Source organism: Malaclemys terrapin, chromosome 13 (assembly GCF_027887155.1).
Source record: "Malaclemys terrapin pileata isolate rMalTer1 chromosome 13, rMalTer1.hap1, whole genome shotgun sequence".
Classification (NCBI taxonomy): Eukaryota; Metazoa; Chordata; order Testudines; family Emydidae; genus Malaclemys; species Malaclemys terrapin.
In genome coordinates this window covers 39,505,825-39,529,243 of record NC_071517.1, presented here as the reverse complement: position 1 = coordinate 39,529,243, position 23,419 = coordinate 39,505,825, and the positions used below count along the sequence as shown (strand labels likewise).

The 23,419-nt window shown below is 48.5% G+C and overlaps 1 protein-coding gene across 3 annotated transcripts; it reads left to right on the top strand.

Annotated features, from left to right (window-relative positions):
• Positions 1-406: 406 nt before the first annotated feature.
• LOC128847468 (zinc finger protein 84-like) lies at positions 407-23,419 on the top strand. Of its 3 annotated transcripts, none has more exons than XM_054046909.1 (5): positions 407-447; positions 18,175-18,367; positions 18,894-19,020; positions 19,806-19,919; positions 20,245-23,419. In XM_054046909.1, the coding sequence occupies exons 2-5, from the start codon at positions 18,344-18,346 to the stop codon at positions 21,771-21,773; spliced, it is 1,794 nt and encodes a 597-aa protein (XP_053902884.1). In that variant the 5' UTR covers positions 407-447; positions 18,175-18,343; the 3' UTR covers positions 21,774-23,419. The 3 variants fall into 3 exon arrangements, with proteins under 3 accessions (XP_053902884.1, XP_053902882.1, XP_053902883.1); XM_054046907.1 differs by having other exon boundaries at positions 20,242-23,419; XM_054046908.1 differs by lacking the exon at positions 407-447 and having other exon boundaries at positions 17,535-18,367; positions 20,242-23,419.

Genomic DNA, 23,419 nt, shown 5'->3' with positions numbered 1-23,419 from the left:
TAATTCCCCCGGCACCTGTAAAATGGCTTTTTTTTAAACCTTTTTTTGTTGTTGTTATTGTTTTTTGCCCTCCCCCCCCCCATATTTCCTGTCAGTGATCTGGTCACCCTACTCCCCCGCTGCTTAACCCCGGCTCCCACCCCCGAGTTTTCCCCTTCAGCCCCTCTTCTGCTGCTAGCTACAGTAGCTTGAGCCTTCCCGCCAGTAAATTACTGTCTCCTGCTCAGACCCTGACAGCCCCACCCCCGCTGTGCTTTGCCCCCTTAATCCTTTAAACCCCTCCAAAGAGGAGGCAGCAAATCCTAGGCAGAAGTAAGGGCAGAGAGAGGGCAGTGGCTACAGCGAAGAGTACTGGGCATGCTCAGTTCGGTGCGCATGCTCAGTACACCCAAGTAGGGCCTTGGGAGCGAGAGCTGTGTGTGTCGGTTCACCCCGCTCGCAGGGAAGGTAAGAGACACCGGCCCCGTCACCCCCGGGCTGCTCCCAGCGGAGCTGGCTGCGATTCCCTGCCCGGGGCCCGGGAAAACTGCCGCCAGCTCCCGGTGTGTGCGGGGCGGGGGAGCCCGGCCGGGCCGTGCTGGGGCTGGGACAGAGGCATGTGGGGGCTGAGGGGGGGGGAGCCGGGGTGCGGGGGGTAAAACACCCCCCGATGGGGTGAGCCAGCTGCAGTGGTTGCAAAAATAAGGGGGGTGGGGCAGAGGGGCTTTTCCTGCCCCCTTCCCAGGATCTCAGCTCCCATTTCCCAGGGCCGTGTCCTTAAAGGCCCAGTGCATCGAGCTGCTAATGAAGACTTGATCCAGGGAAATATTTACAGTCCCCCCACGAAAAAATATCATTGTCACAGGTACTTACTTTTAGTGTTTAAAATAATCCAGTTCACAGTTTCTATGTCTGTGTAAAGCCGCCCAGCGCTTCATAAATGTGTCTTAGCCAGGGTGCCTGGTCCCCTGCGTTTCACTCCTCTTGGAATCCAGTCTGTGCAGTCTCACGCCTTTAAATTAGTTCCTTTAAAAAATATTATTTATATTACTCAGAGCTCTTCATCCTAAACTTTATTAACATTGTGCAGAGGGACGTCATTGTGCCATGGAATTCATATTTTTAATAGCAAATAATCATGGGAAATATGAACACTTGCTAGTAGCTTGACAATCACATCTCAGGGTAACACTGTAACAATTCCTGTTTCTATTGCCCTATTGAAATTTGAGTTCAGTGCTGACTGATTTAAATACATAAATAAATTTTGTTTTTCTTTTATTACCTTGTTGTGTCTGGACCTTTGGGGCGTACTAACTTCATGCTTTTACAGCTACCCCTTCCAAAGGATCCATATATCTAGAATGGCCGTACAATCCTGTAACATTCCATGCCATTTTGCACTTCCGGGAACATGTGATATCCCCACCACCACTTGTAACTGAAAATTGATTTTAAAACCTTATTTGTGTGAGTAACCCCCCATCCTGCACACATAGAAGTGCATATCTTACTCTTCTGGGACTTCATTTATTGCATACATCAATGTTGATTTTTCTACTGCATTGTTTATACTTTTAATGGCCTATTTAAAGTTCACAGCCTTTTATGGGTGCTACGTTTTTTGTTCTGATACATTTCAGGGATGTTCTTCATTATGACAAATGTACTGATTTGTGCGGCCAAAGTCATTTTTTAAAATGACCTGTTCTGTTTCTCCTTTGCATTGGTCAGGCAGGAGGATGCAGTGCTGACCTCACCTAGTTTACCTTTGGTGAAACTAAAGTGCTTTTCCTCTTTTATGTTTTCACACTGGGATAGCTAATGCAGATTAGTTACCCCCTGGTATAAACACCCATTGTCTTAGGGTATGTCTACACTACGAAATTAGTTCAAATTTATAGAAGCCGGTTTTATAGAAATCGGTTGTATACAGCCGATTGTGTGTGTCCCCACATAAAATGCTCTAAGTGCTCTAGTCGGCGGACCGCGTCCACAGTATGAGGCTAGCGTCGACTTCCGGAGCATTGCACTATGGGTAGCTATCCCACAGCTATCCCACAGTTCCCGCAGTCTCCGCCGCCCCTTGGAATTCTGGGTTGAGATCCCAATGCCCGGATGATGCAAAACAGTGTCGCGGGAGGTTCTGGGTACATGTGGTCAGGCCCCTCCCCCCCGTCACAGCAACGGCAGACAATAGATTCACGCCTTTTTACCTGGGTTACCTGTGCAGACAACATACCACGTCAAGCATGGAGCCCGCTCAGCTCAGCTGAGCTCACCGTCACCATATGTCCTATGGGTGCCGGCAAACGTGGGACTGCATTGCTACACAGCAGCAGCTGCTAACTGCCTTTTGGTGGTAGACGGTGCAGTACACTGGTAGCCTTCATCGGCAATCTGAGTGCTGGCAGCCGTGGGGCTGCATTGCACCAGCCCCTTGCCTTTTGGCAGTAGATGGTGTATTACGACTGTTAACCGTCCTATTACAAGTTGGCTCATCGCACATTAGCAGAGTCTTCCCTGAGCAGCCGATGGTGCAATAGGCCTGAAGACCATCGTCATACACTAACTGCCAAGCTCCCAGTATTTGCTGCCAAGCACCCAGAAAGATGCCGAGGGCTATCAGTCACGCTGCACCGTCGTCTAAAGATGTAAAAAATAGATTTGCTCTGTATTCATTTGCTTCCCCCTCCCTCCATCAAATCAACGGCCTGCTAAACCCAGGTTTTTCAGTTTAATCTTTGGGGGTGCCATTCTGTGTGACAGTTGTTTGTGTTTCTCCCTGATGCACAGCCACCGTTCTTGATTTTAATTCCCTGTACCTGTACGCCATGTCGTCACTCGGCCCGTCCTCCCTCCTTCCCCTAGTCCGTCAGATACTACTTTCGCGCCTTTTTTTTGAATTCTGGGTTGAGATCCCAATGCCCGGATGATGCAAAACAGTGTCGCGAGCGGTTCTGGGTACATGTCGTCAGGCCCCTCCCCCCCCGTCACAGCAACGGCAGACAATAGATTCGCGCCTTTTTACCTGGGTTACCTGTGCAGACAACATACCACGGCAAGCATGGAGCCCACTCAGCTCAGCTGAGCTCACCGTCACCATATGTCCTCTGGGTGCCGGCAGACGTGGGACTGCATTGCTACACAGCAGCAGCTGCTAACTGCCTTTTGGCGGTAGACGGTGTAGCATGAGTAATAGCCGTGGGGCTGGCAGCCGTGGGGCTGCATTGCACCAGCCCCTTGCCCTTTGTTAGGCGATGATATATTATGACTGGTATCCGTCGTCGTCGTACTGGAGTGGCTGTCAATCATGGCCACCTGGGCAGACATGCTACTGTTTCGATGATGATGGCTACCAGTCGTAGTATACTATTTTCTGCCAATTGCCCAGTATTGTCTGCTAAGCACCCAGAAGAGGCCGAGGGCGATGCTGGGTGCTGGCGGACGTGGGGCTGGCAGACGTGGGGCTGCATTGCTACACAGCAGCAGCCCCTTGCCTTTTGGTAGACGATGGTATATTACGATTGGTAACCGTCGTCATCGTACTGCAGAGGCTATCACCTATGCTGCACCGTCGGCTGCCAGCTTAAGATGTAAAAAATAGATTTGTTCTGTATTCATTTGCTTCCCCTTCCTCCGTGAAATCAACGGCCTGCTAAGCCCAGGGTTTTCAGTTTAATCTTTGGGGGGACCATTCTGTGTGACAGTTGTTTGTGTTTCTCCCTGATGCACAGCCACCTTTCTTGATTTTAATTCCCTGTTCCTGTACCTGTACGCCATGTCGTCACTCGGCCCTCCCTCCCGCCCTCCCTCCTTCTCCTGGTCCATCAGATACTAGTTTCGCGCCTTTTTTCTGACCAGGCGCCATAGCTAGCACTGGTATCATGGAGCTCGCTCAGATCACCGCGGCAATTTTGAGCACTATGAACACCACGGGCATTGTCCTGGAGTATATGCAGAGCCAGGACATGCCAAGGCGAAACCCGGACCAGCCGAGGAGGCGATTGCAGCGCGGCGAAGAGAGTGATGAGGAAATTGACATGGACATAGACCTCTCACAAGGCACAGGCCTCAGCAATGTGGAAATCATGGTGTCACTGGGGCAGGTTGATGCCGTGGAACGCCGATTGTGGGCCCGGGAAACAAGCACAGACTGGTGGGACCGCATCGTGCTGCAGGTATGGGATGATTCCCAGTGGCTGCGAAACTTTCGCATGCGTAAGGGCACTTTCATGGAACTTTGTGACTTGCTTTCCCGTGTCCTGAAACGCCAGGATACCAAGATGAGAGCAGCCCTCACAGTTGAGAAGCGAGTGGCGATAGCCCTGTGGAAGCTTGCAACGCCAGACAGCTACCGGTCAGTCGGGAATCAATTTGGAGTGGGCAAATCTACGGTGGGGGCTGCTGTGATCCAATTTGCCAGGGCAATGAAAGATCTGGTGATATCAAGGGTAGTGACTCTGGGCAACGTGCAGTCAATAGTGGATGGTTTTGCTGAAATGGGATTCCCAAACTGTGGCGGGGCCATAGACGGAACCCATATCCCTATCTTGTCACCGGAGCACCAAGCCACCGACTACGTAAACTGCAAGGGGTACTTTTCAATGCTGCTGCAAGCCCTGGTGGATCACAAGGGACGTTTCACCAACATCAACGTGGGATGGCCAGGAAAGGTACATGATGCTTGCGTCTTCAGGAACTCTGCTCTGTTTCGAAAGCTGGAGGAAGGGACTTTCTTCCCGGACCAGAAAGTAACCGTTGGGGATGTTGAAATGCCTATCGTGATCCTTGGGGACCCAGCCTACCCCTTAATGCCATGGCTCATGAAGCCGTACACAGGCAGCCTGGACAGGAGTCAGGACCTGTTCAACTACAGGCTGAGCAAGTGACGAATGGTGGTGGAATGTGCATTTGGACGTTTAAAAGCGCGCTGGCGCAGCTTACTGACTCGCTCAGACCTCAGCGAAAAGAATATCCCCATTGTTATTGCTGCTTGCTGTGCACTCCACAATATCTGTGAGAGTAAGGGGGAGACCTTTATGGCGGGGTGGGAGGTGAAGCAACTCGCCTGGCCACTGATTACGCACAGCCAGACACCAGGGCGGTTAGAGGAGCACAGCAGGGCGTGGTGCGCATCAGAGAAGCTTTGAAAACGAGTTTTGTGACTGGCCAGGCTACTGTGTGAAACTTCTGTTTGTTTCTCCTTGATGAACCCTCCAAACCCCCCCCCCCGACCCAGTTCACTCTACTTCCCTGTAAACGAACTACCCCACCCCACCCTCCCCTCCCCAATTCGAGCACCACTTGCAGAGGCAATAAAGTCACTGTTTTTTCACATTCATGCATTCTTTATTAGTTCCTCATAGAAGTAGGGGGATAATTGCCAAGGTAGCCTGGGATGGGTGGGGGAGGAGGGATGAAAAAGGACACACTGCATTTTAAAACTTTAAGTCTTATTGAAGGCCAGCCTTCTGATGCTTGGGCGATCATCTGGGGTGGAGTGACTGGGTGGACGGAGGCCCCCCCACCGTGTTCTTGGGCATCTTGGTGAGGAGGCTATGGAACTTGGGGAGGAGGGCTGTTGGTTAAACAGGGGCTGTAGCGGCGGTCTCTGCTCCTGCTGCCTTTCCTGCAGCTCAACCATACGCTGGAGCATATCAGTTTTATGCTCCAGCAGACGGAGCATTGACTCTTGCCGTCTGTCTGCAAGCTGACGCCACCTATCGTCTTCAGCCCGCCACTTGCTCTTTTCATCCCGCCATTCAGCCCGCCACCTCTCATCTCGTTCATATTGTGCTTTTCTCATGTCCGACATTGACTGCCTCCACGCATTCTGCTGTGCTCTATCAGCGTGGGAGGACATCTGCAGCTCCGTGAACATATCGTCCCTCGTCCTCCGTTTTCTCTTTCTAATGTTCACTAGCCTCTGCGAAGGAGAAACATTTGCAGCTGGTGGAGGAGAAGGGAGAGGTGGTTAAAAAAGACACATTTTAGAGAACAATGGGTACACTCTTTCATTACAAGGTCGCATATTTCGGCTTGCAGGCAGCCATGGTAGGCCACAGTGTTTTGGCTTACTTAATCTTCTTAACATGCGGGAAAGGTTGCAAACAGCAGCGCATTTCCCATATCAAGGATGAATTGGGTTGTCCATTTAAAATGGGTTTTCAATGTAAAAGGAGGGGCTGCGGTTTCCCGGTTAACATGCGGCACAAACCCAAGTAAACCACCCCCCCACACACACACACACGATTCTCTGGGATGATCTCTTCATCCCTCCCCTCCACCGCGTGGTTAACAGCGGGGAACATTTCTGTTCAGAAGAGCAGGAACGGGCGCCTCTGAATGTCCCCTTAATAAAATCACCGCATTTCAACCAGGTGACCGTGGATGATATCACTCTCCTGAGGATAACAAAGAGAGATTAGGAATGGATATTGTCTGCATGCCAGCAAACACCGGGAACATACGCTGCCATGCTTTGTTATGCAATGATTCCAGACTATGTGCTAGTGGCCTGGCATGGTAAAGTGTCCTACCATGGCGGACGGGATAAGGCAGCCCTCCCCAGAAACCTTTTGCAAAGGCTTTGGGAGTACATAAGGGAGAGCTTTCTGGAGATGTCCCTGGAGGATTTCCACTCCATCCCCATTCACGTTAACAGACTTTTCCAGTAGATGTATTGGCCGCGATTGCCAGGGCAAATTAATCATTAAACACGCTTGCTTTTAAACCATGTGTAATGTTTACAAATATTTACAAAGGTACACTCACCAGAGGTCTCCTGTGTGCCCTGAGGGTCTTGGGTGAGTTCGGGGGTTACTGGTTCCATGTCCAGGGTAACAAACATATCCTGGCTGTTGGGGAAACCGGTTTCTCCGCTTCCTTGCTGCTGTGAGCTACCTACAGTACATCCATCCTCATCTTCCTCGTTCCCCGAACCTTCTTCCCTGTGTGTTTCTCCATTGACGGAGTCATAGCACACGGTTGGGGTAGTGGTGGCTGCACCCCCTAGAATGGCATGCAGCTCCGCGTAGAAGCGGCAAGTTTGCGGCTCTGCCCCGGACCTTCTGTTTGCTTCTCTGGCTTTGTGGTAAGCTTGCCGTAGCTCCTTATTTTTCACGCGGCACTGCTGTGTGTCCCTGTTATGGCCTCGGTCCTTCATGGCCTTGGAGACCTTTTCTAATACTTTGCCATTTCTTTTACTGCTACGGAGTTCAGCTATCACTGCTTCATCTCCCCATATGGCGAGCAGATCCCGTACCTCCCGTTCAGTCCATGCTGGAGCTCTTTTGCAATCCTGGGACTCCATCACGGTTACCTGTGCTGATGAGCTCTGCATGGTCACCTGTGCTCTCCACGCTGAGCAAACAGGAAATGAAATTCAAACATTCGCGGGTCTTTTCCTGTCTACCTGGTCAGTGCATCTGAGTTGAGAGTGCTGTCCAGAGCGGTCACAATGAAGCACTGTGGGATAGCTCCCGGAGGCCAATAACGTCGAATTCCGTCCACACTACCCCAATTCCGACCCGCAAAGGCCGGTTTTATCGCTAATCCCCTCGTCGGAGGTGGTGTAAAGAAACCGGTTTAAAGGACCCTTTAAGTCGAAAGAAAGGGCTTCGTCGTGTGGACGTGTCCAGGCTTAATTCGATTTAACGCTGCTAAAGTCGACCTAAACCCGTAGTGTAGACCAGGCCTTAGACACAGACTATACTGCTGACTTGGATGTTAAATGACCCATTATTGTTCATGGGCTGAAATCTCTGATACTGATTGTGTGCCTGTTACTACTGCTCCTTTGCCAGGTGTTGCATTTGAATGTCTGCACTTGAATGTTGCATTTGAATGTCTGTGGGCCTCATGGAAAACAAGTTGAAGCATTTGAAACTAAAGGAACTAGTTTGGGATTCCACTGCCCCCCCCCCCCCCCCCCCCACACACACACCAATTTCTCCTATTTACTTCCCTTTACTCTTTGAGGGCTTGTCTGCATGGTCTGACCCTAAAGGTGTGAAGTTAATGCACCTAAGAGCTGGTCTACACTACGGGGGATCGATCTAAGTTACACAACTTCTGCAACGTGAATAACGTAGCTGTAGTCAATGTACTTAGATCTACTTACTGTGGTGTCTTCACTGTGGTGTGTTGACGGGAGATGCTCTGCCGTCGATTCCCCTTGCGTATCTCATTGAGATGGAGTACTGGAATTGATTTATTGCGTCTATACTAGACACGATAAATCAATCCTCACTGGATCGATCGCTGGCTGTCGATCCAGACGGTAGCGTAGACAAGCCCTTAGTTCAAGCGCTTTAAACCCCTGTGTGGATGCTTTCATTCAGAAGTTAGGTGGCCTTAATTTTGACAGTGGTAGTCAGGGCAACCACAGACAAGTTCAGGAGACCTTCCCCCAAATACTATTAATTATCAGGCCTTTGATCTCTTCCTGAAGAGTTTTAAAGTTTTGTATAGTCCAGGTGTAACCCACAGTAGCTTTCCTAAGTCCAAAGAGAAGGAGTGAAGTAGTGAGTTCCAAACCAGGAGTCTGACCTGCTTCCAGCTGCCCAGCCTCAGTCACACCCAGTTACCGTCCTCTGTTTTTTGTCTCTTTCCTGGGCAAACAGGTCACCTGGCCTCCCCATCTCTCTTTGTTCTCCAACACCTTTGCCTGGCTCCTTGCAGAGGATGGCTCTGGCCACCACTAACCAGGATACAGAGTGTTCAACCATTCTCTGTTCCCAGGCAGCCAATCTGCAGTCACCCCTGCTCTCTCGGGGTCTCCACAATGATCACACACCTGTATCCCACCACCTCCATGCTTGAGTAACACATTGGGGAAACTGAGGCACACACACAGTATTCCGAGAAAACATTAAGAACATCCCCCTTCGTCATACCCTGGGATATCTGTGGGCAGCTCGGCACAAGAGCATGCTTGTGGTGGCTGTGTGGGAAGGGTTTGCTGATAATGCTGAGAAGTGTTTTGAAAGGAAGGAGACCCTGACGTTCTTCACATTCAATGAACCCAGGTGCTTCTGCTACATGTGGCCACATTAGAGACAGGGCTAGATTCACAATGGCACATAGGCACCCAAACACGAGGCCAAACACATAAATCTGGGATTAGGAGCCTAAATCCCAGTTTAGGGTCCGCTGATACATAGAAAACTCCTGACGAACCCCCTGGATGCCAAAGCTCACTCAGCAGCAGCTATATTTCCAGAGTAAAAGTACCTTAGTTTCTGCCTCTGAGCATGTGCCCTGCTGCGTTCTAAAGGGCATCTGGACCTAGATCTTTGTAACGGCTACCACTAGGAAATTGTGCTGGCTGCCATTTGTGCTGTAACGCTAGCAAGGAGCCCTGGGAGTTGGGTAGGGTTACCATATTTGAACATTGAAAAAAGAGGACACTCCACGGGGCCCCGGCCCCGCCCCAACTCCGCCCCTTCCCCTCCCCCAGTCCTACCCCTTTCCCCGCCCCCGGCCCCGCCCAACTCTGCCCCTTCCCTGCCCCCATTCCAACCTCTTTCCCAAAGTCTCCGCCCCCTCCCCTGAGCACCCCACATTCCCCCTCCTCCCTCCCAGCTACACGAAACAGCTGCACCAATTCCAAAGTCAGGCACTCCACTAGTATAGACTCCCATGACTTTAATGAAGCTGCTCAGTGGAGGATCTGACCCGGCGCTCAGTTTTTGGGAGCGGTGAGGACACGCAGCTCACACTGTTCTGTTTCCCAGCTCCCCAGATGCCTTGGAGCACCCAGTTCTCCTCCCTGCCCGGTAAAATCTCGGACATTTTGAGCTATTTAATTCTTTAATTCTAAAACGTAATTCTTTATATGTAGTGAGTCCTTTCCTTTCACCAGTTCTTCAGTTTTCTTTCTCCTCATGTGCCCACGCATACTTCTCTGCAGATCGCATTTTTCTCAGCAGTGGTTGATTGCTCTTTAAGAAGGCATGAAAGTCTTTACAAGAAGTTTGTCTGAAGTTGTACTGTACAAGTAGAATTCCTTTCAACGACTCAACATTCAAGTTGGTCCTTTCCTTTGTCCACTGGCTTTGCATCAGTGAAAAAATTCGCTCTACATTTGCATTGTGAAAAGGAATAGCAAAGAAAAACTATGCAATCTTTAACAGTTCTGAATGACACTCAATGTTTTTGGATTTCTCAAAATATTTGGTCCACTTCTGGTGTGCTAGCAAATTACTGAACTCTTCATCACTGTTGCAACTTTCTGTAAACTTCTTCAGGTTGCTGAACTGATCAAAACACTTCACGTCATCAATTTGAATCCCCTTATCGGTCAGGTACTTGATACAAGGTTCCACATCACTCCAATTCGGTGTCTCACTCAGGGTAATCCACCTGAAACAAGAGAAGTCTTTAAGGGGTCTAAGCCACATCTCCAAATATTCTAAGCATCTGCTGTACATATTATTCACTTCAGCACAGAATTTGTCACACTCTTCATCAATTCCTTCCATGCGCTTTTGTGCCAGTAGTCCCTTAACTTTCAGGGACATAAAGTTGTGAGTCTTGCGTTCAAGAAGGATAGTCTGAACCGAGTTCAAACTGTTCAGCACTTCCACAACAGAATTGCTTTCCCTTTCGATTTCTTGGATGTAAGTTTGGAATACACTCATGAGTGAATGCATGTGCCAGAGGTAAATCTCACTTAATTCATACTCAAAAAATGTCTTAAGCACTATGGGTGGTTTGTCCTGTGACAGAAAGAATGACTTCAAGGCTGGAAACATCTGTATCAGCCTTGTAATGCCCGGAAATAATGACAGCCATCGTGTCTTGCTATGAGAAAGCAGCTTTCTGTATTCAACATCAACAACCTCACAGTACTCCTTCAGTCACTCAGTTCGGACAGTGTAGATATGAAAGTACTGGTAAATTTTAAAAATAATGTTCTCAATGTCAATGTTCATTCTTTCTGCTGCATGGTGAACACAGTTGTTCAAAATGTGTGCTGGGCAACCCACACCAATTAATGTTCTTTTCTGCAACAACTTCTTTAAGTTTGCAAACACATTCTTTCCATCTTCATCACGCCGGAGTCCTCCAAACATTGTATTGCAGTTGTCACCTGTAAATGCAATACACTTTTCGAACAAACCATTTTTTTCAAGCGTTTCTTTTACGTAATGAGCAATTGTGTCGGCAGTCTCATTAGGTGTGTTCTGGACCTCAATCAAACTTGACTGCAAACCGCCATTCTTCCAGTTGAAATACTGAATAATTACTGGAAATATTTTCACTGAACCATGATTGCTTCCATCTGTAGCAACTCCACAGTAAGCTATGTCATTTTCTTCAAATGTTTTCAGAACAACATCAACAGAATGCGGTGCAAGCACAGAGATAACAATTGCTTCTGTCTTGGTTCTAGCACTTGAAAATTTCCGTGCCACTTCAGAATCAGGGAATGTTCTTCTTCAACAAGACAGATGTGCAATCCATTGACTTAAAGCTATTATGATGCTTAACAGTGTGAAATGCAAATGCACCCTCTGCTGCAGTAACAGCATCCTCTGATTCGCTGCCTGGTTTTACAAAATAATCTGTCAATTTTGTTGATGAGCTCTCTCCTTGAACTGCTTTTTTATGCTTGTCTGAGTCCACATGAGTTTGTAAATCATTAGCACCTTTATTTTTCACAGAGATGTAAGTACCAGGTCTACATACCATGCACTCAGCTTCCCATTCGTCTCTACCACTTCGAAAACATGGGAACTTCGTCTTTAGTTCTGCAGTGAATTTACACTTTCGTTTTGGCATTGTGTTTGCTCCTAGGATCAGGGGCAACCTGGGTCTCCACGTGCTGGGCCCGCCACAAGCCAAGCTCAGTAGCTCCCATTGGCTGGGAAAAGCTCCAATGGGAGCTGTCTGAGCCAGCCCCTGCAAGTCCTGCCCCCACAGCCAGCGCTACCGGCTTCGGGCAGCCCCCCCCGCCTCTGGACCCTGCGCCACGGGAGCAGCTCAGCTGGAGCTGGGTAGGAGAAGTGCCTGGCCGGGGGCTCGGGGTCCAGAGGCAGGGGGGAGCTCCCCGAAGCCGGTAGCGCTGGCTCGGGCAGCTTGGCTCTGTAAGTCTGAGAGGGGAGGAGCGGAGCAGAGCCGCCGCGGGAGAGGAAGTGCCCGGACATGTGTGGCTTTTCGGCAATTCCCCCCAGACAGGGGTTTGATTGCTGAAAAGCCGGACATGTCCGGGAAAAACCGGACATATGGTAACCCTAGAGTTGGGTGGATGTGGGAGGTTTTGCCTGCAGCCCAGGGATATGTTAACGGGGCTTGACAAATAACCCCAGTGGCCTCGCAGGGACAACCCCATGAGCAGAGCCCTGGCTGGAGCAGACATAAAGGGGTTTCGTCTAGAGACCAGTGACAGGTTAATTTGGCCCCACGAATCACCAGAGGGAACTTGGTAGCAAAGCACTAACAAGTGACTCCTCTGTGATCTGAGTTAGGGGAGCAGACCTTGTAGACCAGGCTCAGGGCTAGTAGCCAAAAAGCCTGGTGTGTAGACAAGAGACCATCTCTGCCAAACTGCTGTCTGATGCAATCTCTTACCAGAGCGAATCACACACAGAGTCACTGTCACTGTGAAATGTATCTTGTGATGTTCTGGGCAGCCTCTCTAGGAGCAGGACCCCCTCACCCCAAAATCCCTGTTGATACTGGGGACTCTGGACAATTGTGGGTCTCCATAGGAATGCCCCTCCCAGGGATCTGGATGTCTCCTTTCATTGTCCCATTGACTCGATGACATTTATGGATGATGCCCCCATAGTGCTGTGGCCAGAGGACATGGAGGCTCTGAGCGGCAGGGTCCAGGGCAGGGAGGTTTCAGTGGAATGGGTTTATTGATAGGGCCCAGAAGGGTCTGGACCGGTGTATCTTAGAGGTGAGTTCTTCTTCTTCCAGGTCTTTTTTCTATTCTTTCTGCTCGTCTCCTTTTTGGACCCCAGATTACATAGTGAAACTTGAGTCCTGCTTAGCTGTACCTTAACCAATCATTTTACTAAAATTTTACTAACCAATCCTAACATTGTATCAAAATTCTCCATTGAATCATACCCCACCCCCTTAATTAATTTACATCTTCCAAAATTAGTTATGTAACAGACAGAAACAATCAAAGAACCAGACAGAGATCATACAGAGAAACAAGAGGGAAGTGGGGACCATAGAGACAAAACAATAAAGAAATGAGGATTTCCCAACCACAACTATACGTAAGTGGTTTGGAATGCTACCAAACTAAGATTTCTTTAACCATTTTAAGATCTGTTTCTTTATCTAGTGATAGTGGGGGCTATTAGGACAGGGTCTCCTTTTTAACAGCCTGATATTACATTGTTTTAATGTAATTTAGATGAAATGTGAGGATATGACTTCCTGCTTCTTAGCTCATGGCTCCTGTTCTCCTAATATGGCTGCAGACAAAGGCCGTAGGCCTCACAATATGGCTACAGGAAAAGGCCTTATCCTTACAGGAGCAATCAGTGGAATCCCTCATTCACGGCATCAGGAAGGGAATTGCACTCGATGCAGTAACTGGTCACAGGGATGGTAAGAGATACAAGCAATGGTAGCCCCTCTGCCCCATGGGGTAGGAGAGCATGAGGTGCTGAACATGTTTCCTGGAACTGGTGAAATGAGCATTGGGGTTGAGCAGGGGACTAACCCCTCAGGGATCAGAAGCTACAAGGCAAATATGCACAGGCACTCGGGCTGCCCAGGGCCCTGGTCTGATTTACGTGCAGGATTCAGATCTCGGCCACACTGGTGACAAACCAGAGTCACTGCTGTGTATGGCAGGGGTGAATGTGGATGGGCCAATGAGATCAGCCTCTGCCTGCGGTTACCAGCTTTGCCCGTTACTTTGGTCTACACTCATTTATTAGGGTTACTTTTCTGAGGGTGCGGGAGCAATTCTGTAATTCTATCAATGTACTGTTTGTGTCACTTTTGTTCTGATACAGCGCTCTACTTCTCCCTGCTGCAAGTCCCCTCCCAATGGAACTATCCTGCAAGACCTAGGTTCCCCAGGGCTGGGTTCCTCCAGCTCCAGAATCAGATGCGAGCATGCGCACACATACACCCACAGAAGACCGGGTTAATCAGCACTCCCAAGCTGACCCCTTATATATCCCTGGACTCAGTAGGCTGGGTTGAGCAGCACCTCTAAGCTCGCACCCTCATGTGCCCCAGGTTCAGCACGTCCCTGTCTCCACTTTCACGTTACAGTCTTTTTGGTAGTAACCCACTTGAAGAGCAAACCCCACAGGATTTTTGGGTGCTGCGGGGATCTTTAGTTTAGGAACGAGGAGGAGCGTTGCTGCAGTGCAACTGGGGTAGCCTCAAACACCCACGGGCAGTGGGGGGAAAGGGAGAGGGGGAGAGAAGCAACCAGCTTAACCATGAAAGTTACTCTGTTCTCCAGTCTGTATGCTAGTAGAGGTGCCACCCTGTCCCATGTTCTTTGCAAATGAGGCTAGGGGAGTTGCTTTAATCCTGTCACCCTTGTCTGGAGGGGTTTAGGTGTGTCTCCCATGTCCTTTTCATTGCTTTCTTGCAAGTCTTTCTTCTGACTTGGTTCAAGCAGAGGCTGGGCGGGAGGGGTCCTTGATGAGTCAGACAGGCTAGATACTGTGCCCTGGTTAGATAACACTGCCTGTCCCTGGGGGCAGAGTCCAGGCAGCTCATTAATCGGGTGTTGCCACCGGAGAGCGCTGGTTACACTGGTCTACAATTTTTGAGAAGTCGTCTGCTTCAGAGATAAAATGTGCTGTTTATTATGTATTTTGATGTGCTGAATTCAAATATGACAATTAAAACAACTTATTGGCTACTGTTTCTAAGATATTTAAGTTTTTACATTTTATGTCTATGTATATTGTGTAGATAGTAGAGTTTTAATCATAAATTGTAAACCTAGGTCTTTTCATGTGTTTATGGTTGCTTTACATGATAATATTTCACCTGTCCTGTTTATGTAACACTTTAAAAATCAGCAAAAGGGTTATACAAATACAATTTATTATGAAACAAAAGGCAAAAAACTATTCTGTACATAGTTTAGTCCTATTCAGTGTCTACTCAGAGCTTCTTGGTTTGTCTCTTGTATTCATTAAATGGAGCATCTCTTGTCACTGTCCAGCAATAGTCTGCAAGCATTGATGGGCTCCATTTGCCCTGATAGCATTTCTCCATTGTTGCAATGTCCTGGTGAAATCGCTTGCCGTGCTCGTTGCTCACTGCTCCGCAGTTCGGTGGAAAAAAATCTAGATGAGAGTGCAAAAAATATATCTTTAGTGACATTTTGCAACCAAGGCTTTTGTATGCCTTGAGGAGGTTTTCTACCCACAACCTGTAGTTGTCTGCCTTGTTGTTTCCGAGAAAATTTATTGCCACTAACTGGAAGGCTTTCCATGCTGTCTTTTCCTTGCCACGCAGTGCATGGTCAAATGCATCATCTGGAAGAAGTTCACGAATCTGAGGACCAACAAAGACACCTTCCTTTATCTTAGCTTCACTTAACCTTGGAAATTTTCCACGGAGGTATTTGAAAGCTGCTTGTGTTTTGTCAATGGCCTTGACAACATTCTTCATCAGACCCAGCTTGATGTGTAAGGGTGGTAACAAAATCTTCCTTGATTCAACAAGTGGTGGATGCTGAACACTTTTCCTCCCAGGCTCCAATGACTGTGGGTGTGGCCAATCTTTCTTGATGTAGTGGGAATCTCTTGCACGACTATCCCATTCGCAGAGAAAACAGCAGTACTTTGTGTATCCAGTCTGCAGACCAAGCAAGAGAGCAACAACCTTCAAAAATCGCCACAAAGCTGCCACTGATGTTGGTCATAGTTTATGCACCTCAAAAGTTGTTTCATGTTGTCAGAGGTTTCCTTCATATGGACTGCATGACCAACTGGAATTGATGGCAAAACATTGCCATTATGCAGTAAAACAGCTTTAAGACTCATCTTCGATGAATCAATGAACAGTCTCCATTCATCTGGATCGTGAACAATGTTAAGGGCTGCCATCACACCATCAATGTTGTTGGAGGCTACAAGATCACCTTCCATGAAGAAGAATGGGACAAGATCCTTTTGACTGTCACGGAAGATGGAAACCCTAACATCACCTGCCAGGAGATTCCACTGCTGTAGTCTGTAGCCCAACAGCTCTGCCTTACTCTTGGGTAGTTCCAAATCCTTGACAAGGTCATTCAGTTCACCTTGTGTTATGAGGTGTGGTTCAGAGGAGGAGGATGGGAGAAAATGTGGGTCCTGTGACATTGATGGTTCAGGACCAGAAGTTTCATCCTCTTCCTCTTCCTCGTCTGACTCAATTGAGAATGATTCTGGTGCATCAGGAACCGGCATTGCTTCTCTGTGGGGTACTGGGCGTATAGCTGATGGAATGTTTGGATAATGCACAGTCCACTTTTTCTTCTTTGACACACCTTTCCCAACTGGAGGCACCAGGCAGTAGTAACAATTGCTGGTATGATCTGTTGGCTCTCTCCAAATCATTGGCACTGCAAAAGGCATAGATTTCCTTTTCCTGTTCAACCACTGGCGAAGATTTGTTGCACAAGTGTTGCAGCATATGTGTGGGGCCCACCTCTTGTCCTGATCTCCAATTTTGCAGCCAAAATAAAGGTGATAGGCTTTCTTAAACATAGTGGTTATACTGCGCTTTTGTGATGCAAAAGTCACTTCACCACAAACATAGCAGAAGTTATCTGCACTGTTCACACAAGTACGAGGCATCTCTGCTCACTTTGGCTAAACAGAACTGTGTCCCTTTGCAAAATCAAACACTGACAAATAAGAGAGCACAACACTGTATGATTTCTAGAGCTGATATAGGGCAGTTTGTTCAGCAGAGTGATGTAAGCTTCGTTATGATTGCATCATCCATGACTTGTGGGAATAACATGATGCAATTCATATCATGTATGATGCAATACCAGCTTCAGATTGCATCATTCATTGTTTTGCCTAAAAAGCAAGTACTGTCCAAAGCCAGTCATAGATTTATTCATAGATCCAGTCAAAGATGTATTTTAGTCATTTCTGGTTTAAAGTGAGATCCCTTCCCTTTATAACTCACTTATCCTCCGCCATTCCCAAGTCAAGGGTCATATATATCCAATAGCATATCTTGAAAACTAGAGCCAATCAACAATTTGAAGCATCATTTTCATACTCAGTGACCCAGAAGTAGTAAAGTTTGACTACATTTATTTGAGAAGCATTTTGGCTGTAGAGCAGTGATTGCTAAGGGAGAGGAGGTGGTGGGTGTGTGTCTCTCTCTGCTCAGGATATTAGAGCTCTGGAGTTGCCTGGGTCCGGAGCTGCTGCCTCCTGTATTTTGACCAGGGAGCCCAAACCTAGAAGCTGCTTCTTACCAAGCAGAGGAGAGACCTTTATTAAATCCCCTCTGTGCCCAGCCTAGGTGGGGACTTGCTGCGGTGGCTGGAACCAGCCCCTGGGGCAGCCCCGGGTTCTGCTCACAGCATCCCCTGAGCCGCAGCCTGCAGGTGATGGAGAGACCTGGGGGTAAAGGGCTGGGACTGGACAGGAAAGTGACTCAGCACAAAGGGCCCCTTTCAGGGACTGGCTGGTGAGTTTGGCCTACATGAGGAGGGGGCTCCCTGTGTCTGTGAGTCCCAGAGCTGCTGCCCCCATGGACACAGCCAGGATCAAACCCCTGTTAGCAGTGGCAGTGACTGAGCTGCCTAATGAGAGCAAAGGCCCAGGACAATGGTGCAGTCGCCGGTTCTCCTAAGGGAAAAAGATAAAAAGGGAGAGAGGAGAGACTGGAAGGGGAAACCAGGAACAACAAATGGGGAGGGAGGTTCCCAGATCCCAGACCTGCCTGGATCCATTCCCTGCATCCCCCTGGGAACAAGGGGAGGAGCTGAGAGAGGAAAAGCCAGTTCCTGACTCGACTGAACACCGCACTACTTGGGGGGGAAGGGGAGAGTTAGAGGGGTGACACGATAATGTCAGGGGGAATCCCCCAAGGTGCCTTCTTTGGTTCTGCTCTTCTTCCAGCGTTGGGCTCAGAGACTCTTTTACGGGAGAGTTTAAAAGTGCCCCGTGGGGTTTAGTTACGCTGGGAGGGCCCTGGCCTGGGTGGTAATGAACTAACTGGGTTTCTTTCCAGTGTGGCAGAGTCCAGAGCGTCTGTCTGCAAGGAAAGAGCCTGGGGGGAATCGGGCTGTGACATGCACTCAAGCCTCTTCTGAAACCTTCCCAATCGTCCTGACAGGCTGAGGAATCACATCTAGATTTCACTTGAGATCGTCCCGTCTTCCAGGGGACAGGGAAGGGAAATGGCTGTGATGGAGTCAGCTCAGGTAGGGGATTTTCAGGGAGCTGCTGGACGGCGGGAGGGAGAGGCAGGGAGGAGACAGGGTGTGATAAACCTGCTGATTTTCAGAGTAGGAGGGGGCATACCACCATTTGTCCAAGAGGTCATAACCCTCCTGGACAGTGCTGGGAACATTTTCCAGACTCCCAGTGCTGGAGCCTCAACCCACTGGCCAGAGGCTGCTCTGAAATACGAAGGGAAGCTGTTGGGATTCCTGTCCCTGGCTCACAGCTTTGCTTCCCATATCAGCCTGTGGCTGGCAAGTGTGTGGTAATTGGGAAGTGAGAAGGCCTAACCCTCCTCCATCTGCTGGGGAGGACAAGGAGCTCTCACCTTCTCCCCATCTCATGAAGCTTCCTGGCTGCTCTGAGCAGGGTGGGGGTGGGGGTAGGATTCTGCTACTCTGGTCCTCCAAGAGCTTCCAAGAAGTTTGTTTTTTTCTTCCCCTCCTGTGACTAGCGGGATTGTGGCTGGTGCAGCAGGGGCTGAGTGGGGGACTCTTGTTGTTTCAGGTGCTGGTGACCTTCGAGGAGGTGGCTGTCTATTTCACCCAGGGTCAGGGGGCTCTGCTGGACCCCAGTCAGAGAGCCCTCTACAGGGACGTCATGCAGGAGAACTATGAGATGGTGACCTCGCTGGGTAAGGGATTCCCGTCCCCTTGGTTATTAGAAGCCATGAGGTCTTCATTTCTGACTCTGGTCACGTTCTCCCCTGGTCAGTTAGATTGGAGGGGAATGGGTTCCATAATGCGCAGCTGCCACATGAGAGAGACTTTCATTGGGACACAGGTGTCAAAACCTAATGGACATGCGAAACCATGCCCACCCCTCCAGCATTCGGGGGGGCAGAAGTCGTTCGTTGTCCTGTCTGTATTGTCTTACTGACGCACAAAATCCCTCTTCATTTCCCTTCTTGGGAATAGCTCTAGCCCTGGGGAAGACTCTGGGCTCTGCAGATTTAGAAATAGGAAATGGTCTAACTCCAGAGCTGTGTGCGTGTCAGCAAGGCCCAATAGCACATAGAACCTGGGAACTCCTTGTGAAGGCGTAACAATTCCCCCACTTACCCAGACATCTGCTTCTCCAAAGAGGGCTCAGTGATAATAATAATAAATAAAATAATAAAAAATAAATAATGGAGATATCCCATCTCCTAGAACTGGAAGGGACCTTGAAAGGTCATCGAGTCCAGCCCCCTGCCTTCACTAGCAGGACCAAGTACTGATTTTGCCCCAGATTCCCAAGTGGCCCCCTCAAGGATTGAACTCACAACCCTGGGTTTAGCAGGCCAATGCTCAAACCACTGAGCTATCCCTCCCCCAGTAGATCATGGGGAGAGGTACTACTCAAAGAATGCCCTTTATGACAGACAATCTTCCAATCCTCCATGTGCCCTGACCATGCCTCTTTTCACCCCCTGCACAGGATTTCCCATTCCCAAACCTGAACTGATCTCCCACTTGGAACAAGGGGAAGAACTGTGGGTCCCGGATCTCCAGGCCTGTGAGGAAAGACAGATCCCGAGAGGCAGTCACACAGGTGAGGGCTGAAACAGAAACCATCTGGTGAATGAAGGATAAAGTTGAGAATCCCAAAAATATGCTGTGAGTAAGACCCCTTAGTTCTTCCTCACCTCTGCCAGGGCTGTAGTCAACAGATATCATTCACGGCTTTCCACCTGTCCTGTTAGCTGCAGGAGTTTCCTTCCCAACTTTCCATTCCTGGGAGTGTTTGGGTGGGATCTGCAGGCAAAATCCAGTTGCTCAGTCTTCACAGTGTTAGCGTGTTGGGTTTTCCCTTGCTGCTATTCCTCTTTCTCCCTAGCACAATGACTCCTGTCTGGATTGTCTCTATCTCCCAGCAGGTGATGAGAAAGTGGATGAGAAGAAGGATGGGAATCATCATGAGGAAGTTCCTGGGCAAGTGGAACCACAGGGGACCTTTGTGGGAAGAGCTGAAGGGAGTATATCCCAGTGCTTTGAAGAGGGAGAAGCCGGAGGTAATTGGCACAAGTCAGAGAGGCAACTGAAAAACCACCCAAGGAAGAAAGTGGATGAATCTATTATATGTGGGGGAGGAGACAAGGATCCCACAGCCCAGCAGACAAATCCCAAGGAAGAGAAACCCTATCAGTGCCTCGAATGTGGAAAAGGATTCATTCTCAGATCACAGCTTGTGACATATCAGACAATCCATACTGCAGGGGAACCCCTTCAATGCTTGGCCCATGGGGAAAGCTTCAGTAACTGCTCAGATCTTAATAACCATGAGAAAAGCCACATGGGAGAGAAATCCTTTCAATGCCTCGAGTGTGGAAACTGTTTGAATTGGAAGTCAGCATTAATTACACATCAGAGAATCCAGACAGGAGAGAGATCCCAAAAGTGCTTGGACTGTGGGAAAAGTTTCATGGAGAGGTCAGACCTTATTAGACATCAGGCAATCCACACAGGAGAGAGACCCCACAAGTGCTTGGACTGTGGGAAAAGTTTCATATGCAGGTCAGACCTTCTCCAACATCAGGCATTCCACACAGGAGAGAGACCCTATAAGTGCTTGGACTGTGGGAAAAGTTTCAAACAGAGGTCACACCTTATTAAACATCAGGCAATCCACACAGGAGAGAGACCCTACAAGTGCTTGGACTGTGGGAAAAGTTTCACACGGAGGTCAGACTGTGTTAAACATCAGGCAATCCACACAGGAGAGAGACCCCACAAGTGCTTGGACTGTGGGAAAAGTTTCATACAGAGGTCACACCTTATTAAACATCAAGCAATCCACACAGGAGAGAAACCCCACATGTGCTTGGACTGTGGGAAAAGTTTCATACGGAGGTCAGACCTTATTAGACATCAGGCAATCCACAGAGGAGAAAGACCCCACAAGTGCTTGGACTGTGGGAAAAGTTTCATACAGAGTTCAAAGCTTGTTAAACGTCAAGCAATCCACACAGGAGAGAAACCCCACAAGTGCTTGGACTGTGGGAAAAGTTTCATACGGAGGTCTCACCTTATTATACATCAGGCAATCCACTCAGGAGAGAGACCCCACAAATGCTTGGACTGTGGGAAAAGTTTCATACAGAGGTCTCACCTTATTAGACATCAGGCAATCCACACAGGAGAGAGACCCCACAAGTGCTTGGACTGTGGGAAAAGTTTCATACAGAGGTCTCACCTTATTAAACATAAAGCAGTCCACACAGGAGAGAGACCCCACAAGTGCTTGGACTGTGGGAAAAGTTTCATACGGAGGTCTCACCTTATTAGACATCAGGCAATCCACACAGGAGAGAGACCCCACAAGTGCTTGGACTGTGGGAAAAGTTTCATACGGAGGTCAGACTTTCTTCAACATGGGAGAATCCACACAGGAGCTAAACTTCTGTGACACTGGGAGAGAAAGGGTTAAGCAACTTGCATGTAATAGACCCAGTTCAACCTTTAGAGACATGTTAAAAAAGTGTATCCATGTTAGATAAGTTTGAGCTTTGAAATGTAAACTTATGTTAAAGACTTGGAAGAAGTTGGTAACTGTAGTAGTCTATAAAAAGCAACAAAGAGTCCTGTGGCATCTTATAGACTAACAGAAGTATTGGAGCATGAACTTTTGTGGGTGAATACCCACTTTGTCAGATGCATGTGGTGGAAATTTCCAGAGGCAGGTATAAATATGCAGGCAAGAATCAGCCTAGAGATAACGAGGTTAGTTCAATCAGGGAGGCCATCTTCTAGCAGTTGAGGTGTGAACACCAAGGGAGGAGAAACTGCTTTTGTAGTTGCCTAGCCATTCACAGTCTTTGTTTAATCCTGAGCTCATTATGTCAAATTTGCAAATGAACTGAAGTTCAGCAGTTTCTCTTTGGAGTTTGGTCCTGAAGTTTTTTTGCTGCAGGATCTCCTTTAAATCTGCTATTGTGTGTCCAGGGAGGTTGAAGTGTTCTCCTGCAGGTTTTTGTATATTGCCATTCCTAATATCTGACTTGTGTCCATTTATACTTTTACGTAGGATTGTCCAGCTTGGCCGATGTACATAGCAGAGGGGCATTGCTGGCACATGATGGTGTATGTTACATTGGTGGACATACAAGTGAATTAACCGGTGATGTTGTGGCTGATCTTGTTAGGTCCTGTGATGGTGTCGCTGGTGTAAATATGTGGGGAGAGTTGGCATCGAGGTTTGTTGCATGGATTGGTTCCTGAGTTAGAGTTACTATGGTGCGGTGTGTGGTTGCTGGTGAGAATATGCTTAAGGTTGGCGGTTTGTTTCTGGGCGAGGACTGGCGTGCCTCCCAAGGCCTGTGAAAGCGAGGGATCATTGTCCAGGAGAGGTTGTAGATCACCGATGATGCGTTGGAGAGGTTTTAGCTGAGGACTGTAGGTGATGGCCAGTGGAGTTCTGTTGGTTTCTTTCTTGGGCTTGTCTTGCAGGAGGAGGCTTCTGGGTACACGTCTGGCTCTGTTGATTTGTTTCTTTATTTCCTCGTGCTGGTATCATAGTTTTGAGAATGCTTGGTGAAGATCTTGTAGGTGTTGGTCTGTGTCTGATGGGTTGGAGCAAATGCGGTTACAGCTCAGCGCTTGGCTGTAGACGATGGATCATGTGGTGTGTCAGGGATGGAAGCTGGAGGCATGAAGGTAGGCATAGTGGTCGGTGGGGTGGGGTGGTGTTAACATGACTGTCACTTATTTGTATCGTGGTGTTTAGGAAGTGGACATCCCTTGTAGATTGGTCCAGGCTGAGGTTGATGGTGGGGTGGAAACTGTTGAAATCATGCTCCAATACTTCTGTTAGTTTTTAAGGTGCCACAGGACTCTTTGTCACTTTACAGATCCAGACTAACACGGTTACCCCTCTGATACTTGTACTAGTCTATGTTTGCCTTTATCTTGTTAGAGGTTAACAATGGAACCAAACAGTTCTGTCTAGGGCTGTATTCTGTTAATTCAATGATCAAAAGGGAATAATAACATGTAGATGAAACTTGGGTGTAATAATGTCATTGCATGTCTCTTTAAAGTTTGTGGTAAACTGTC

Bases quoted from the DNA above. Each gene is read 5' to 3' on its own strand.
- LOC128847468 (XM_054046907.1), top strand. From the start codon at position 18,344: ATGGCTGTGATGGAGTCAGCTCAG. The intron at 18,368-18,893 runs GTAGGGGATTTT...TTGTTGTTTCAG, and splicing joins CTGTGATGGAGTCAGCTCAG to GTGCTGGTGACCTTCGAGGA. The intron at 19,021-19,805 runs GTAAGGGATTCC...CCCCCTGCACAG, and splicing joins TGAGATGGTGACCTCGCTGG to GATTTCCCATTCCCAAACCT.